Source organism: Bacillus rossius, chromosome 5 (assembly GCF_032445375.1).
Source record: "Bacillus rossius redtenbacheri isolate Brsri chromosome 5, Brsri_v3, whole genome shotgun sequence".
NCBI lineage: Eukaryota > Metazoa > Arthropoda > Insecta > Phasmatodea > Bacillidae > Bacillus > Bacillus rossius.
This window is the reverse complement of record NC_086333.1, coordinates 928,697-949,031: the sequence shown is the minus strand read 5'-3', so window position 1 is coordinate 949,031 and position 20,335 is coordinate 928,697. Positions and strand designations below refer to the sequence as shown.

The following is a 20,335-nucleotide window of genomic DNA, read 5'->3' as shown; positions in this document are numbered from 1 at the left end:
AATAGAAGCACTCAGAGAAAACCATCAAGGATGATGTCGTTTATAAACATCATAAATTACCAATTTTTTTTTTTAAAAAGTCCAAATTCAATCCTGCTTAAGCAAAGAGTTCACAAGCGGGCTTGTGCTAGAACAAAAGAGTTCTAGCACAAGCCCGCTTGTGAACTCTTTGCTTAAGCAACATGAGAGTTCTAGCACAAGCGGGCTTGTGAACTCTTTGCTTAAGCAACATGAGAGTTCTAGCACAAGCGGGCTTGTGAACTCTTTGCTTAATCAACATGAGAGTTCTAGCACAAGCCCGCTTGTGAACTCTTTGCTTAAGCAACATGAGAGTTCTAGCACAAGCGGGCTTGTGAACTCTTTGCTTAAGCAACATGAGAGTTCTAGCACAAGCCCGCTTGTGAACTCTTTGCTTAAGCAGGATTGAATTTGGACTTTTTTTAAAAAAAAAATGGTAATTTATGATGTTTATAAACGACATCATCCCTGATGGTTTTCTCTGAGTGCTTCTATTTTATTTTTATTAGGTGGAATTTAAAAAAAAATCATTATTCAGTCAAATAATAATATATACCCTGAGAAATCTGAGAAACACTAACTGGAAGAACAAACTACCTTCTCCTTGGAGTCTAGCGATGCCATCCATCTATTGCGATCGTTAGTGAGAATCATGCATCCCGCACGAAAGAAAGAAATATTATTTACCTGCAAGCAATACGTGGTGTCATCTGTTGTTGAAAAGCAGAACTACTTACAACAAGTACCTTTGCATGAGATAACTTAACTCTCGCTTAAGAAATATTTAAAAAAATTATATTTAAGTAATGGTTCCAATTGGAAAACTGTCTGTTTGTATCTAACATTAGTCACAGTAACTAATATGAATCCTGATTCGGTGTCTGTCGCTGTATCGAAAGGACACAGGTGTAAGTTTTGCAGCAAAGAATTTATCTTGAGAAAGAATGGAAGACAACACCAGAAGAATGACTGTGTTAAAAATCCACTACGCAATATGATAATTTGCGTTCGATGTAACAAGTCGTTTACGCGGAGAGAGAGCTTAAAAAGACATGACAGAACTTGTAACGTTAAGCCTGCGTACAAGCCAGAGTACAACGATGGATCTACTAGACTAAGGAATAGTGATCTGCATTACGACAATAATTTTCCTTGTCTTGAGAGAGATTATGTTCGTGTCTCTTCCGATCTCGACGAAGAACTTAAATTGAAGGATGATGATGATTTATGGAAGAATGAAGACAATGGAAGAATCCTTAACGTGAAAAGTGAGAATACATTCCAGCCGAATTCAAGTAGATCTTTCTTACTTTGTAAAAATGATGATGGACTCCTAAAAAGGAAGCATGAAGACGATAATGGCACTTCGACATTATCGATATCGAATTCATATGGTAATCTGGGTGAAGAGGATGTCTTCTACAGTGATTGTAACAGTGACTCTGAGGCTGTTGACAAAAGCATAGACTGTGATGAAGCACCTAAAGCTGACAAGATCGAAGAATGTAACGGTGTCCTGAGACCGAAACGATGGAAACGTCGTGTTATAATAAATAAATCTGATAACGCTTATTATGATCACTGGGACGATTGTGATATTAAAAGTATATATAATAAACAAGCAAGTGAGATGGTGGTAGAAGAGATTGATTACACATCGTGGAAAGATCCAAACTTATTGGTTGACCGGCTAAGACTTCTACATGGCTCGCTTTGTGCAGGAAACTATTCGTGCATAAAAGAAATATCCTTCATACTCGAAGAACTGAGGAAAGCTGGCTACATACAATAATGGCTTATTTTACTTCTATTTGTATAATCTTAAGAAATAAATTAAATATTAAAAGTAAAAATTTAATGTTTTTATTTCTTGCGTTCTGATTTCTAACTAAGACTTAGTTCTCGTAACTTGTGTTACCAAATGTGCTGCCTTTTTGATGGTGCTTCCAAAATGTGCTGCCTTTTTTGATTGTGCTTCCAAAATGTGCTGCCTTTTTGATGGTGCTTCCAAAATGTGCTTCCTTCTTTTGTTGATGGTGCTTCCAAATGTGCTGCCTTTTTTGATTGTGCTTCCAAAATGTGCTGCCTTTTTGATGGTGCTTCCAAAATGTGCTTCCTTCTTTTGTTGATGGTGCTTCCAAATGTGCTGCCTTTTATGATTGTGCTTCCAAAATGTGCTGCCTTTTTTGATTGTGCTTCCAAAATGTGCTGCCTTTTTGATGGTGCTTCCAAAATGTGCTTCCTTTTTGTTGATGGTGCTTCCAAATGTGTTGCCTTTATTGATTGTGCTTCCAAAATGTGCTGCCTTTATGTTGATGGTGCTTCCAAAATGTGCTTCCTTCTTTTGTTGATGGTGCTTCCAAATGTGCTGCCTTTTATGATTGTGCTTCCAAAATGTGCTGCCTTTTTTGATTGTGCTTCCAAAATGTGCTGCCTTTTTGATGGTGCTTCCAAAATGTGCTTCCTTTTTGTTGATGGTGCTTCCAAATGTGTTGCCTTTATTGATTGTGCTTCCAAAATGTGCTGCCTTTATGTTGATGGTGCTTCCAAAATGTGCTTCCTTTTCGTTGATGGTGTTTCCAAAAGTGCTTCATTTTTATTGATGGTGTTTCCAAATCTGCTCTCTTTATTGATCGTGCTTCCAAAATGTGCTGCCTTTACGTTCATGGTGCTTCCAAAATGTGATTCCTTTTTGTTGATGGTGTTTACAAATGTGCTGCCTTTTTTGATTGTGCTGCCTTTTCGTTGATGGTGCTTCCTTTTTGTTGATTGCGCGTAGTAAAATATGTAGTGACTGAATATTTACTAGTTCAAAACCTCTTGGTGTTACTAAAATATTTTTCAAGGTCGCTTGGTCCTTTTGTATGTATTAAAATTTAATGATGTTCTAAATGACTGTAATTATCTAAAGATGATGAAGGTCCTGCGGTTCTGAAATTTCTAGCCTATACGTCTGATATTGTCATGACTCGGTCTCATGGTCCATAGACAATTGGCCTGTATGTGTGGCTTTGTACATGAACGATTTATAGGTTATTCAGATTATCGAATAACTAGACTTTCATGTAAGGCATAGCGGTACTGTATTTAATTCGATGGTCAGGTATATTGTCTTGAGTTGTTTTTCGTAGAGTGAATGATTAATAAATTCCACGAAAGGTAATGGAAAATTAAATATAAAATATATTTAATATTTAGTTACACCTGTCACTGGTCAAGCAGTGCGTTCATTACTTCTGGAACTATTAAGCAAAGTATAATGTTATTTATATCAATTTTCTCTTTATTATGTATTTCAGAGTACATTATACTCTATGTAACTTGGATGTCCAGGTCCGATCTCAAGACACAATGCGAGCATGCTTAGAGCTTGGATGGTTTATCACCTCGTTAGAATGTTGGAGGTCGCCAGCAAGGCGGGGGGACAACAACGGAAGCAACGGTACATGTGAATGGACTGGAGGGTGGTCCTAGCGGTATAAATTGAGGTCAACACCCTAGACACAGCAGTCAACACATAGTCGTGTGGGTATAGAGTTGCTGCTACAAATTCAAGCAAATGCTGTTCGATCCAACTGCAAAGTACGTGGAAGTAACGCCAGGATTCCGCCGTGTGCACTACGTCACCGAGGATGGTTACTTCAACTAGAGGTCTGCAAATTCGGTCATCACTGGACCAGTGATTGTGACGAGGAGGCTCCGGACATATTCGAGACATCCTGCAACAAGGTAGATTGTGTCGTTCATTATCTAAGTAAGACCTGGCAGTACATTACCGGCTTAGTCTCGTGTCGACCTCCATGACGAAATGTGTCAACCTCCAAGGCTTCTCTAGTCAGTATGGATTTATTATCAAGGAACTTAGCATTGCAGATGAAGAAGGAAATGTAATAATATGTAACTTTCAACCTCCATTTGAATGGCTCACTAGAAATTTTTATGGTTTACAGTGGGAACACGGACTCTTTTCTTATGCTTCAATACCCAACATATTGGCAAGTCATCTGAGCGGACCTGTATTGGTTGTAGGAATAGAGCAGAAACGGTGGCTAACTAACTATTGTAAGCAACATGTGCTAATATTAGATGTACAAGCAGAATATGAGTGTCCATCATTGAAAGAATAAAATAAATTGTACACGTGCAATGATAATACATGTCCAGGTTCGATCTCAAGACACAATGCGAGCATGCTTAGGGCTTGGATGGTTGATCACCATATATTTTTAGATACGACCCTCGACTCGTGCGATGGCAGTCGAGCTGAAACTGTGGTGGTGTAAGGACCTACAGCAGAAGTAGTTAACCAAGATGTCTAACTTTCAACCGAACAGGATATACTCCAGTGTAACACCTGGGCTATGCACTGTTGATTATAGTGAATGGATCGACGGTGTTTTAAAACATTTTTCGGAGAGTTGTGACGCTGTGTTTCACGTGAAACAGGTTTTAAACCCAGGACCTCAAGATACGCCTCTAGAAGTTATCAAATGTCTGGGCTATGGACATTGTAGTGTGAATATGATGAGAGACGATACAGTTCTCCCTGCAACACCTGAAGAGGTTTTCGCACATGCATTCAACCAACCAGCTATTCAGTCACCGCCAGCATCTGCATGTGGTCAGACTTCGTCAGTCCAGACATCATCTAGCTGTACCCAGATGAGTCCCACATCGCCAGCACCTACTACATCAGTAGCAGTCCAGCATAAACGCAGGCGTCAGCTTCATTTCCTACATCTCGCAAGAGTCGAACCCGAGATCTCAGCCATCTAGGTCCGATCAGTGAAGACACCACTCAAGTATGTTCCACAGAAAACACTAGTGATGAAAGAACTGTTGAGATTGCTCGTGTAGCTGTACGTTCATTACTTCTGGAACTATTGAGCAAAGTATAATATTATTTATATCAATTTTCTCTTTAATATGTATTTCAGAGTATATTATACCCTATGTAACTTGTAGTTATGCTTAATATTTAGGTATTGGGTCTCTGGTTTATGTAAATAGGTTATGTTGACTTTGTCACTATGATGTGCAGTGTGTGAATGTTATGTACTTTTATTACTCATTATTTAATTCTTTTAAATCAGTTTTTTTTCTTATCCCTTGCTGTTTGTAATAAGATTTAAATAAATATGTGTTTAACATTTACGTTGTTTGCTTTAATTTCAAAAAACCATTTAATGGTCCCTCTTATTAAAAAAAGTTTTAAATTCAGAGTATTTTTAAAAAGTTGTAACTATAAGTTATTAACCTCCTCAGCTAGAGTGATTGCTTTAATACATAAATTCTAACACTACCTTCGAGATGTCTTCCGCCACTACGAGAAGAAGAGAGAGACTCTACACAACACCAATATTTTATTAATACTCTATCATCATTTATTAAATTATAGACAAAATACAGTATCTTACCGGACTTTTTTTATTGTAATTAATGTTGGGAAATTTGTTTCAGCGATGGTTAATTTATTTTTGTATGTTGGCATTCTTGATGGTTATCAAATGTTTGCATGTGGGTGTAATATATATGTCATTTTGGAGTAGGTATGGTCAGTCTGTTTGTAGAAGTCATAGAGGTAGGATGTGTACGAGTATATTAATTAGGACTCGTCAGATACCCGGGTGGCTGTGACGGCAACGGAGAACTTGGTGAATACAGGCTACCGACTTGTCTCGACTTGTCCCCCCGACTTGTCTCGACTGTCTAGACTTGTCTCGACTCGTTCCCGACCTGTCTCGACTGACTACATAACACTTGGCGCCATCCGGCAGTAAATTTAAGAATTAAAGATGGCGACGGTGGCGCGCTCCGGCGGTAACTTTAAGAATTAAAGATGGCGATGGTGGCACACTCTGGTAGCAACACTAGGAACTAAAGATGGCGACGGTGGCGTCATCTGGTATCGATTATATGAACTAAAATATGGCGACGGTGGCACACTCTGGTAGCAACACTAGGAACTAAAGATGGCGACGGTGGCGTCATCTGGTATCGATTATATGAACTAAAATATGGCGACGGTGGTGCCATCTACCAGCCAACTTGTGAACCAAGATGGCGGCGCCTCTGGCCCCTAATTTTGAATTTGGCGCGCGATACTAGCGGCATCTACCAGCCAACTTGAGAACCAAGATGGCGGCACCTCTGGCAACTAATTTTGAATTTGGCGCGCGATACTAGCGACATCTACCAGCCAACTTGAGAACCAAGATGGCGGCACCTCTGACAACTAATTTTTGAATTTGGCGCGCGATACTAGCGACATCTACCAGCCAACTTGAGAACCAAGATGGCGGCGCCTCTGGCAACTAATTTTTGAATTTAGCGTCATCTGGTAGTCTGTGCTGGAAATAAAGATGGCGGCTGTATAATAATTACAATTTCAAATGTGGCACCTTAGGTATGCATTAAGGAAGGCAAAAACACCCTCCCCCCCATTTATCATAAACTTGCGGTCAATACGTAGCATATATAGATTATTTATCCACTATATCCCAACCGGTCTCGTGGTCTAGTGGTCAAGGCGTCCGCCTCGTAACCACGACATCCTGGACGTTTTCACGTCCCATGGATCGAATCCCAGCCTCGGCACTGAAAATATTTTAGTTAAAGAAAAAAATAAAATAATACCTGCTGCTATCTGGTGGCGACCAACAGAACTATATGACGTCACAAGATGGCTGCCTCCAGCAGACAAAAACTTGATGGCGGCCACCAGCAGACGAAACAAGATGGCGGCTGATTACATCGAATTTCGAAAAGTTGAAGTTCGAAAAAAAAAATCGAATCCAAGATGGCGGCCGTGACGAACAGTGCAACGGTGACGTCACGATTCGACGTTGGTGGAAATTTCTAGAAATACAAAATGGCGGATGGATTAGCATGGATTAGCATGGATTAACATATGGATTGGCATAGATTGGCATATGGATTAGCATAGATTGGCATACGAATTAGCATAGATTGGCATACGAATTAGCATAGATTGGCATACAGATTAGCATAGATTGGCATACGGATTAGCATAGATTGGCATAGATTAGCATACGGATTAGATGGATCCTGGATCCTGCGCCTGTCCCAGAACCGGCTATTTCCATCTACTAACTACACATTGAGTTGAGACCATTAAGCTACTGACTCAAACACAACTTTACACCACGTTGCACTGAAAGAGGTCCTTTTCATCTCAGGCGAGAAATTTACATTTCATCTTTTCAATGTTTGTAACAGTCGTTTAAAATTACGCACCTTGCAATAATCAAACTTTTTTCTTCGTGTTATACGTACAGATGTACAGTATTTAAATGAAAGTACCTGACATGACAAAACGTCCAAAAAACGTACCATTCCCCCCCTCACGTTTTAATAGTTTTGTAGAGTTTTGTATGAAATTAGGTCGCAATCACTACTGTTACTCAATGCCCAATTATACTAAGCAAATCTAAAACATAATCAAAGTAGAGTTGAACTGATTATTACATAGACCAATCACCGCGATTTGAGAATTTAGACTGACCTATCATGAACCAACCACTGCAATTCAAACTTGTTTACCTTTACTTACCAATTGTGTTGCTTGGTGACGTTATTTCTCTCGTTGCTCTGTGTTTAGAAATCGAGCTCGAATGACATGAGTGTTCATAATTTTCTTGCCTTATTTCCGGGGGGGGGGGGGGGGGGGGGGTGTTTTGGGGGTTAACCCCCAAAACACCCCCCCCCTCCGGGTACGTCTATGGTTGTGATAAACCTTAAAGACCAAAAAATCCACAGAAACAAAAGTCATTTTGTTTATTATGGTGGTTGTGACCACCATTTTTTTCTTAAAGGCATAATATATGTTTTTTTATGCTTAGTCTAAGATATATTTATTATATATCAAATTAATTGTCTCATCACTGCGGATTAAATGGTTTAAAATAAACTAATAATACTTTTAGATAAATAATAATTTATAACTTTTCTTCTATCAAAATTAAATTTAAATATTTACTCCATCCTAGATACAAAAGTACCAGAATTTTATACAGTCCTCACTCACAATTAAAAATCTCTTCCAAGCATGATGATGTTTGCATATTCGTATTTAAAAGCTGCATGAAAGTAGATATTCTAATGTTTGCATATATAATTTCATTTCTATTTTCTAAACAAGTCAATGTTTGGGTATTAGAATTTAAAAGATGCATGGAAGCAGATATTTTTGATGTTTGTGTATATCCATTCCTGTAAGTTTTTTTAATGAAAGAAAAAAAAACACATTCCGTCTTAATCGTGCTAAATGATAATATGCTACAAACAAATATGACGATTCATATTTGTAGATTATTAGATGTGTTCCCTCTCCACGAAAGAGACCATATCCAACACATAACATATTAAGTTTCAACTTGATGTCCGATCACTACAGTGTATATGATGCAGTTACAACACTCACCTCAGCCATTACTGCCTCTGCGAGAAGCACTTCACATCACATAAAAATAGTATATTTTTAAAAGTCGTGACAGAAATTTATAAGTAAATAAAATATGAAAAAAATTAAAACCATTTAATTAAAAATACACACACCTTAACACCATCTTCTGCCCTCGCTAACAATATGCCATTTAATGGGGCGTTACCGAACCCTTTCACAACAGCCCGCTCCGCTCCGCAGTACTGTGCCCGGCAGTTATCTTGGCGTCTCTCTGAGCGGGGTGCTGGCGACACGTAGCCGAGAGCCGTGTAGTGGCTGTTAGGAAAATATCGTCCTTCAGTGTATACCCGAAAATGGAAGGCGAAGGTGGCAGCTCGCAGATACATAGCGGAGAGCGGGAAATAATAAAAACCGTTTATTATATGTTATAAGTTGCTATTACTCCAAAAAAGCGCAAAGGTGGCTTAAATGGAAAGTTTAACATTGTAAGTTATATGTTCTGCATTGTCTGTACACTATGAATGCTGACAATCGAATAGTAATAATAGTAATTAATTTAAACTTAATTTTGTTTTTCGTCACCTAATACAATCAATTATAATGGAAAGAGAACTTTACACTTACATTAAACAAATCATATAATATATATGAGGTTTTGAAGGTTATAATCTGCATTCTGAAGTGGAAGTACAATGCAAATTGTATTTATATTTATAATAAATAATCGATTAAAGGTGCATTAAAATATAAAGCCACACACACATAGGCATTTTTTAAATGCCATTAACGTTGGTAGTCAGGTGTTTCCTAAACGACTGACATGAAGTTAAAGCAGCAAATATAACATAACAAGCTCCATGTTTAGTTAAATGTAAATCCAGCGCTAAATGGCACGTTTTAGGTACGGAAACTGGAGAACGATAAGGGCTAGACTGGCTGCTGCGTCATCAACTGTGAGATAGCTTTCGCGCAGAGAGCTGCAAATGCGTAATGTTTTGGTCGTTTGCTTTTTCTTGTAAGACCTTTTTTAAAAATAACTTTGAGAACACAATGAATTGAGAAGCATAGTTTTAAATTTATTTTACATACTAAGTGACCTAGTTTTCCAAAATAAATCGTGTCTGGTTTTCGCTAGTTACTGAGTTAATAACATTTCAATTAATTTTGGTTAGCATAATAATTAGCAGACACCGTAAGTATATTTGATGGGACAAAGTAAAACGTTGCAGGTTTAGACAATAGTTTGTTACTTTTCCTGACATGAGTAAAAATATTCGAGCACAACCACTGCAATTTACACAATGTTACACTTACGTAGTACAAGTACAATTCATAGGATTTCTCACTTTTGGTTTGGTAACCCAGCGCTCTTAGCAAAGGCCTTACCGCCCTGGGGCCCCCACGGGCGTGGATACAGCCTTACGTAGTGTACGAAGTCACGCGCCGAATGTTTTCTGTTCTGCTAGTATAAACCTGGCCGCTGACCTTGACAATAGGATATCGCTTTCTCTTCGCCCTCCCCTCCCCCCAGAAAGGACTAGGGAGCTCAGACGCCAAGATAACTGCCGGGCACTATACTTTCCATACTATCTATTAAATGCTCTATTCACGCAACTATTCGCGCACACAGCTCCAAAGTCAATAGTTCGGGATAAATGCCTAATATACCTCCCACCGCAGCATAAATATCCTCCTCAGTAAGATTAGAGGTGTTCACAGGTACATCCGCAATGTCTTTCCTGGACTCTTCATCTTCGTCTATCGCAAGAGCTTCCTGGTCGCTAGCCTCCTCCCAGCTCGCATTGGACTCCTCCACAACAATCTCCACATAGCTGGCAGAGCACATCTTACTAGCTCTGTTGATAACTACCCATGATACGTCCTAAGGGTGCAATGGTCCAACCCTCCCCACCCATCAACCATTTCTATTCCAGTCATGTCCATGCGTCCCAGCGCACTCACCGTCTATCAGCTAGACCCCGATTTTAACAAAAATGCCTTCAATCGTGCGGTAAAGACGAGTGATTTGTCATTTTATTCAGTTTTTTCAGTAGATTACGAATATGCCAACCCGGAAATCGAAATCGGTAGCTTTCTGTCTCAAAATGGCGTTCAAAGATGGCGGATCAGTTATACGACCACTTTGGCTTTAAGCTGACGTTACATTTTCCCTGGTACACGTTTTTCAGTTATGTAAGCTTCATTTGGTTTTATTTGAGTTGCTAAATCAGAAAAGATATAGTAATTAAAGAAATTATGAATATTTACTATAAAAACGCCAAAAGAAAATCGATATACCAATATTTTTTTATTGACATTCATTTTTAAACGCTTATTTCAAATATGTTAGGTCCGTAATAAAAAAAATAGTCTTAACAGATGTAAGGCATTTACTTAACTAAATTTTAAGCCCCAGAACAGCTTTCCACGTTGAAGCACGCATGAGTAGCGTGAGTTAGCGCGTGTAAGTGCTTCTATGAATTGATATAAACTAACACAGACCTAGCCCCATCTAAGAAGCAATTGCACGGTGATTACAGTAGTATATAATAGTATTTCCGGAAACAGGCTTCAGGCTGTGGATTGAAGATTGTCGACCGCCATCTTGGATTTGTGACGTCACGGCGGCAAAAATTCCTCAAAATCCCTCAAAAATGACTCAAAATGACTCAAAATTTCCCGTTTTAAGAAAAGATTTCCCGTTTTCGAGGGAAAAATTCCCGTTTCGAGGGAAAATTTCCCGTTTTATTCCTTAAAAATCCCAGAGGCTGAAAATTCCTAAAACTGGCTTAAGCATCCTTAACTCAAGCCAACGTTAAGCCATTTATAGGATTATGACGTCACCGCTGCAGTTTCCGTTACGCCCGCCATCTTTAGATTTACTATCCAATTTTAATGAAATAGAAAATTTTTTAAAATTTATAAAAAAATTCAATTAATAAAATTTTAATAAAAAATATTTAAAAAACATACGTTAACGACATGGTGCTCGGAGTCCTCGGTTCGAACCCGACGAGTGCAAAAAAATTAAAAAATGGCAACCGATCCTTCCCTCACAGTGGACGCTGGCAGACTGACTCCCACCACTTTTTATCATCATCTAGTATGACGTCATGTACGCCATCTTGAAATTTGGACGCCATCTTGAAAATCTTTATTTATTATCCGATTTTAATGAAAAAAATTCCAAAATTCATCAAAAAATTAACGTATTTGAATTCTGTTTGATTATATCGATGTACGTCCTTGGTTCGATTCCCGGCGAGAGTAAACAGTCGATCCTTCCTCCATGAAAGCTACCTAGACTGATCTACCACCACCAGTACCAAGGTATATATCATCAACAGGTAAGACAACATGTCCGCCATCTTGTCTTCATCCGCTGGAGACCACCATCTGGTTTTTCGTCTGCTAGAGTGTGCCGATACCATGTAGTATAATTATCTGGTCACCATACTTTTGTCCTCAACTGTTGACATTGAACATTGACCTTGACCTTGAACCTTGACCTTGAAACTTGACCTTGAAATTTGACCTTGACATTGAAATTTGACCTTGACCTTGAAATTTGACCTTGAAATTTGACCTTGACCTTGAAATTTGACTTTGACCTTGAAATTTTACTTTGTCCTTGAAATTTGACTTTGTCCTAGTCGACCATCATGGATCCGACATTTTATGTTCAGTACATGCTACCAGGAGCGACCACCTGCTGGAGTACACCATCTTGTGTGTGTACTCGTGTTATAGAGTACATTTCCATCTGGTTAATTTTATTCTAACCCGCTACATTGCAGTAATCATTTATTACCGAGGTGCCCCCGCCATCTTGAAATTCGGACGCCATCTTGAAATCATGTAATTATTTAGCTAGAAATGCGGGAAAAATTCCAATAGTCTCCGAAAAAAAATCAATTAATTTACAAATTGAATCGATGGATCCCTGTCCACGGTTCGATTCTTGACCAGAGACAGTTGTAACTAATTATTAAATAAATGTTAGGTTCTGTTTTCCATTACCTTTCGCGGAGTTTATTAATCTTTCACTCTACGAAAATCAACTCAAGTCATTATACCGGACCAACGAATTAAATCAGTGCCGATTAGCCTATTATGAAAGTCTAATTTTTCAATAATCTGAATAACATATAAGCCGTTCGTGTACAAAGCCACACATATAGATCAATTGCCTTCAGTCCATGAGACCGAGTCATGTCATTATCAGACGTATAGGCTAGTCATTTCAGAACCACATGACCTTCGTAATCCATCGTGACATTTTTATACATTCTAAACGACCAAGTAACCTTGTAAAATATTTTAGTAACACCAAGAGGTGATAAACTAGTAAATATTCAATCACTACATTTTGTACTACGCGCAATCAACAAAAAAAGGAAGCACCAACAACGAAAAGACAGCACCACCAACGAAAAGACAGCTCATTTGGAAGCACCGACAACGAAAAGGCAGCACATTTGGAAGCACCGACTAAGAAAAGGCAGCACATTTTGGAAGCACCGACAACGAAAAGGCAGCACCGTCATCGTAAAGGCACGAACCGCAAGACCGGGTCATGTCAATATCAGACATATAGACCATGAACTCAGTACACACAGGAAAAAGGAATGTACACGCAGGAAAACGGAACGTACACGCTGGAAAACGGAATTTACACTCAGGAAAACGGAATGTACACGCAGGAAAACGGAATATACACACAGGAAAACGGAATTTACACTCAGGAAAACGGAACGTTCACGCAGGAAAACGGAATTTACACGCAGGAAAGCGGAAAGTACACGCAGGAAAACAGAAGGTACACGCAGGAAAACGGAACGTACACGCAGGAAAACGGAACGTACACGCAGGAAAACGGAATGTACACGCAGGAAAACGGAACGTACACGCAGGAAAACGGAATGTACACGCTGGAAAACGGAATGTACACGCAGGAAAACGGAACGTACACGCAGGAAAACGGAACGTACACGCAGGAAAACGGAACGTACACGCAGGAAAACGGAACGTACACGCAGGAAAAGGGAATGTACACGCAGGAAAACGGAATTTACAAGCAGGAAAATGGAACGTACACGCAGGAAAACGGAACGTACACGCAGGAAAACGGAACGTACACGCAGGAAAACGGAACGTACACGCAGGAAAACGGAACGTACACTCAGGAAAACGGAACGTACACGCAGGAAAACGGAACGTACACGCAGGAAAACGGAACGTACACGCAGGAAAAGGGAATTTACACGCAGGAAAACGGAATGTACACGCAGGAAAACGGAATTTACACGCAGGAAAACGGAACGTACACGCAGGAAAAACGGAACGTACAAGCAGGAAAAACGGAACGTACACGCAGGAAAACGGAAGGTACACGCAGGAACACGGAACGTACACGCAGGAAAACGGAACGTACACGCAGGAAAACGGAACGTACACGCAGGAAAACGGAACGTACACGCAGGAAAAACGAAACGTACACACAGGAAACGGAATGTACACACAGGAAACGGAATGATCACAGGCTCCAAAATTCATTGGCTCCAATATTTATTTACTCCAATATACATTGACTTCAATATTCATTGGCTTCAATATTCATTGGCTCCATCAGTCATTGTCACCAACAGTCTTTTGGTTCCAAAAGTTTTTTTGGCTCTAAATATATTTGGCTAGAATTCTTCGAGTCTAAGAGACTATGAGGCCACATGGCTACGAGTCTAAAATGATCTAGATATTTACGAGTTATACACGGCTTGCGAGGCTAGAGCTACGAAGCTTCTAGTTCACAAGTTTACGTGACTGCGAGGATACAGGACTACTAGTCTACATGAGTACTTGACTACGAAGCTACTCGTCTACAAGGCTCCAATTGCAGCATCTGTCTTCGTCAGAATTTTCTCTCTTGCTCCAACTGCACCACCACCATTATGTTATAAGATTACATGGATACTTGCTTACGTAGCTTCAAGTCTACGTGGCTCCAATGTATCATGACTACGCGACTTCAGGCAATGAGGTTACGAGACTACGTGAATACAAATCTTCAAGTTTACGAGACTGCGAGGCTACAGAGCTACGAAGCCTCTAGAAAAAGAGTTTACGTGACTGCGAGGATAGAGGTCATCAAGTCTACATGAGTACTTGACTACGAAGCTACTCATCTACAAGGCTCCAGTTGCCGTATCTGTCTTCGACGGAATTTTCTCTTTTGTTCCATCTGCACCACCAGCATTATGTTATAAGATTACATGGATACTTGCCTACGTAGCTTCAAGTCTACGAGGCTCCATTACATCATGTCTACGCGACTACGAGCCATGAGGTTACGAGACTACGTGACTACGAATCTTCAAGTTGACGAGACTGCGAGGCTACAGATCTACGAAGCCTCTAGAAAACGAGTTTACGTGTCTGCATGGATACAGGAATACAAGTCTACAAGGCTACAATTACTACATTTGTCTTCGACGGAATTTTCTCTTTTACTACATCTGCTCCATCACTATTATGTTATAAGATTACAAGGCTACTTGCTTACGTAGCTTCAAGTCTACGAGTCTCCAATGCATCATGACTACGAGACTACGTGCCATGAGGTTACGAGACTATGCGATTGCAAGTCTTCAAGGTTACGTGATCCCGAGGCTATAGGACTACCAAGCTTCCAGAACGTATGGTTACGAGACTGCATGACTAATTGGCGGCGCGGCTACGAAACTTCATGCCTCTAACTGACTACAATAGCACTATTCAGTGGTGAGAGTTAATTTATCTCATGCAAAGGTACTTGCTGCAAGTAGTTCCGCTTTTCAACATCAGATGACGTCACGTGTTGCTTGCAGGTAAATAATATTTATTTCTTATATGCGGGATGCTCACTATCGATCGCATAAGAAGGATGGCTTCGCTAGTCTCCAAGGAGAAGGAAGTTCGTCCTTCCTGCTAGTGCTTCTCAGATTTCTCACGGTCCACCATCTTGGATTGCGACGTTACGGCGACCATCTTTGATGGGTGTGACCTTGACCTTTGACCGAAACCGCAGGAATGATCGCAAGCACTCGGATTAATCATCAAAATATTGTTAAGAATAATCAGGAGCACACGGAGAAAACCATCACAATATTGATAAGAATAATCAGAAGCACACGGAGAAAAACGACACATGTTTTCTTTGATATCATAAAATTACAGGAAAAAAAATTTAAAAATAAAAAAAAATTAATAAAAAAATTAAAAAAATTAAAAAATACATAAAATTCTGGCTTGTACTAAAACTCTATCTTTGCTCAACAATGATAAGTTTACAAGCTAGCAGAATCAGTAAATAATGACTGCACTTAATTGTTTTATATTTTTTTATTAATGGAACTCACACATTGCCCGGGGAATAAGCGGAGAGGTAGCCATTTACCTTTGGTTGGCCTTGGGGCAAGAGTGTGGGGAAAAGTTGCTAATCGCACTGTTGCGGCATTTAAGCAGTAGGGCGGTAGCAAGATGTTGGTCACAGTTCCTAACAGCTAGTTCAAATAAACCAATCTCATGAGGTTTCTAACTAACTTATGGGGAACATCAGCCTTTCGAAGCAAACTACAGAGTAGTAGAGTTATGTTCATAGCTGCTGAAGACAAATGCTGGAAATTAACATCACCTGAAGTCGTAGAGTGTGCAGACCTTATCTGTGACCACGAAGAGGCTGACACAAGACTGGCCTTGCATGCTGCCCATGTCGACAAGAGTAATATCCCTGCAGTTGCTGTGCATGCTGATGACACAGATGTGTTAGTGATTCTGTTAAGTTTCATTCAAGATATAAAATGCAAACTTTATGTGAAAATTGGCCAGCAAGGAAAAACTCGAATTGTGGCTCTTACAAATGTTGTCAGCAATTTACGACTTAAATTACCAGATGGATGCGATATAAATAGTTTCCTGAAAGCTCTGACTGGGTTTTACAGTTTCACAGGTTGTGACAGCATTTCCGCTTTCTATGGAAAAGTCAAAGGAACACCATTCAAACTAATGAGTACAGTAGCTCATTATGTTAAATCTTTCAAAACCCTCGGCGAAGAATGGACTGTTAATGAGCCTCTGAATGCCAGTCTTGAGCAATTTGTGTATCAAATGTATGGTGGGAGAGACACTAATGATGTCAATAAATTGAATAATGATTTATATTGCTCTAAAGGAGGTAGCATAATGCCAGAACTGTTACCTCCTTGTCGTTCAACACTTCGTCTCCATGCGAGTAAAGCAAACTATCAAGCCGCTATTTGGCGAAGATCGCTTATTCGCTTTCAGATGACTCCTATGCCATATGAACATGGCTGGTGTAACGTCAATGACCACATTGATATTACATGGCTTGGAAGTCTACCTGCTCCTGAGGAAGTATTGGAAATGGTATCTTGCGCCAAATGCAAAACGTGCCATCGAGAAACATGCCCGTGCTTCAACTTCAAACTTCCAAGCACTGATCTTTGCAGATGCTCATGTGATGAACAATAAACGGCCACCGAATATGAAGTGTTCCTTACTGGCGACATACATGCCGTGCAAAGGGTTTCCCCCCTTTTCTTTTTTAACCCAGCGCTCTTAGCCTAGGCCCTTCCGCCCTGGGGCCCCCATAGGCATGGATGCGGATCATGCCGCATATGAAACCGGGAAGGGCATTAGAGCTTCTGGGCTATACACAGGGGCTGAGGCTACCCATCCCAGCATATGTACCACCTTCGGCCCCCACCCCACTCAGATGACCAGAAAGTTGGATTGTCCCTTAGCCCTCCGGAGTTGTCATCACTTCTGGCGCCTGCCCCAGTCTCCCGCCTCACACTGGGACTCCTCAATCACTCAGCGGACCCGCGGTCCGGTGGAGGCCTACCCAACCTCTCCCAGCTATCCAGGCTGGTTAACCGGAGCTGTCTTCGTCGCTCACTACATCAGCACGTCAAAGGGCTAGGGAACCCTGATGCTTGCCCCTAAAGCACTTGGGGCACCACTACCAAGTACGAGTCCTTCCCAGAAAGAATCCTGGGCCTTAGAGGAAACCTCAGTGGGCCACCATTCAAAAACGATGGATTATTCCCGTACTACTACCAACTTTTCGTCGACTCGGCAGACTGTTCGCCGGTAGCTAGACCAGACCGCCACCATTCAGAGTAAAGCCACAGGGTGTCCTCGTCGCCTCGGATTACCCTCCGACCAGCCGTACCTCGGCCCGGAGGATTTACAGCCGATTAAGGCCTGGATGCGCCTAAACTCGTCGGGCGACGACCGCTGTCAGCCCCAGCTAGAAAATGGCAGCCACAGCGCCCAGACTGGAGGGACCTCGGGGATGCCTCGGTACCTCCACCGACTGCTGGACAAAGGGGACTCCCTGTCGAACAGTTTACAGCCCTTTTTTAGGCCCGGTTGCCCGACACCATAACAACCATACCCAGTCCTTCCTTTACCATGAGGCTCGGCAGTCGAACCCCCCAGAAAGGTTTCTATCGCATCTGCTGTTGCCCGCAGATTCAGCCCTTTCACCATTTCTGGTATCATACATGCAATTGAGGATGCACTGCAGCAGAGTTTGACCCGGCATTGCCCTCTTTAGTTAAGAAGGTGCTATGACCAGAGGTTGAGGCTACCCATCTCAACATAATCACCACGATCCTCCTTCAACAGCGGTGCCAACGTGGAGGCAGAGGGTTGCCACTTGGTGTGGAGAGGCTATATAATCGCATCACAACCCCCTTTCCGCGGACATGTTGGGTCATGTCTCGGATACTAGAACTGGCAACAGTTCCGACACCTCAAAAGAGCAATCGCCTTCCTAATCGGATAATGGTAGCCTCAGAGTCAGGCAGAGGGGACCTCGGGGTTACCTTTGTCACCTCACCGACTGCTAGACAAAGGGGGCTCCTTGTCGAGCAGTTTACAGCCCTTTTTTAGGCCAGGGTGCCTGACCTGCGACCCCACTCCCAGATAGGTCAGGTCCACTCCCGTGCCTTACTGGTGACAGCTACTACGACCTCGATGTTTTATCTGCTGCTGTTAGTGAGACCTTTAAACTGAGTTATAGTATGTGCTCTAAACTATTGCTACTGCATTTGTTATAATTATCACAATTTTCCAATCGCCATTTTCTGATAAAATATGTAAGCTGTTTATGTTGATTGTCAGATTATCTTACTTTTAATGTACATAAAAATTGTAAGAAAATGATAAGTAACACAACTTTTCTTCGGATTGATACATTGCATTGTCAATTAAAATTTTAGATGTTGCTTTAGGTATTTATGAAACCATTAAAAAAACTCCCATTAACATTTCCGAGTTGGAATACTCTAAAAATATATAAAAATGGGAGAAAATCTTGCCCGAAACATTTTATGGATAATTTTTTAAAATTCTTTTATAATTAATAATATTTATATTTATAACTACACGTTAATGAAAACTACCAAGTTCTATCATCCGATTTGTGAACGCGCTAACTCACGCTACTCATGCGTGCTTCAACGTGGAAAGCTGTTCTAGGGCTTAAAATTTAGTTAAGTAAATGACTTACAACATTTGTTTAGACTATTTTTTTTATTAAGGCCCTAACATATTTTAAATAAGTGTTTAAAAATAAATGTCAATAAAAATATTGGTATATCGATTTTCTCTTGGCGTTTTTTATAGTAAATAGTCATAATTTCTTTAATTACTATATCTTTTCTGATTTAACAACTCAAATAAAACCAAATGAAGCTTACATAACTGAAAAACGTGTACCAGGGAAAATGTAAAGTCAGCTTAAAGCCAAAGTGGTCGTATAACTGATACGCCATCTTTGAACGCCATTTTGAGACAGAAAGGTACCGATTTCAATTTCCGGGTTGGCATATTTGGAATCTACTGAAAAAACTGAATAAAATGACACCTCACTCGTCTTTACCGCACGATTGAAGACATTTTTTCACTCAGCTGATAAGACTACCCAGCTCGCATTGGACTCCTCCACAACAATCTCCACATAGCTGGCACAGCACATCTTACTAGCTCTGTTGATAACTACGAATGATACGTCCTAAGGGTGCAATGGTTCAACCCTCCCCACCCATCAACCATTTCTATTCCAGTCATGTCCATGCGTCCCAGCGTACTCACCTCTGACGCATAACATTTGACGTCAGAAGATCTACCCCCTCCTCCTCAAAATGACCCTTCCCAGCCCTAATAGCTGTGTCATTTAGTTCTGTCTCCACATGTCCCCAGCCTCCTAATACCATTTTAAGCACCTTCAACGAGCATGCCGGTAATTTAACTAGTGAAAAGTTTCAAACAATAGAGAAATAAATAAAACTAATTATTAATTGTAAACTTGCATGTATAAAAATGAATATTTACAACACATTACACTACAATATAATTTATATAATATTACTAGTTTTTATCCAACTGTTTTCAGATTTATGGAATACCAGCTGCTTCACAAAGAGATGATCATCTTTCTGACGTATCACTTTTTCCGCCAAATATTCGTTTGGATTTTGTGGATTTTTTGGTGGTTCCTAACAACACTGGTAGGAAATAGAAACTCGTCCTTACAAACACTGACATACTTCAGGTTCCGACACTCAATGGAGATATCAATCAGTAGAAATCAAGATGGCGGACTCTACTAAACAAGATGGCTGCATCCAGTCGACGATGCCTGTTTAATTTTATTATTTATTTTGATAATATATTTTTAATATGGTGGACATAACGATAAGTGCAACATGCAGGAGTGGGGTGATCGATGGTGAAGTCATCAAGTTTTAAAATTAAAATTTTATTTGATAGTTCTTTAATAAATTTTTAAGTTATTCACGGTTTTATAGGTTAATTATTGCGGATTTT

The 20,335-nt window shown here is 40.3% G+C and overlaps 2 protein-coding genes across 2 annotated transcripts in view; both read right to left on the bottom strand.

Moving 5' to 3' along the window:
• Positions 1-10,289, bottom strand: part of LOC134532199 (uncharacterized) — a 36,401-nt gene extending 26,112 nt beyond the window's left edge. The window contains exon 1 of the mRNA XM_063368619.1: positions 10,112-10,289. Coding sequence (XP_063224689.1) covers positions 10,112-10,289 — 178 coding nt within the window. The remainder of the gene's footprint in view (positions 1-10,111) is intronic.
• LOC134531544 (protein phosphatase 1 regulatory subunit 14C) overlaps positions 1-20,335 on the bottom strand; it is a 430,032-nt gene that overhangs the window by 251,688 nt on the left and 158,009 nt on the right. The gene's annotated exons all lie outside the window — the stretch shown is intronic.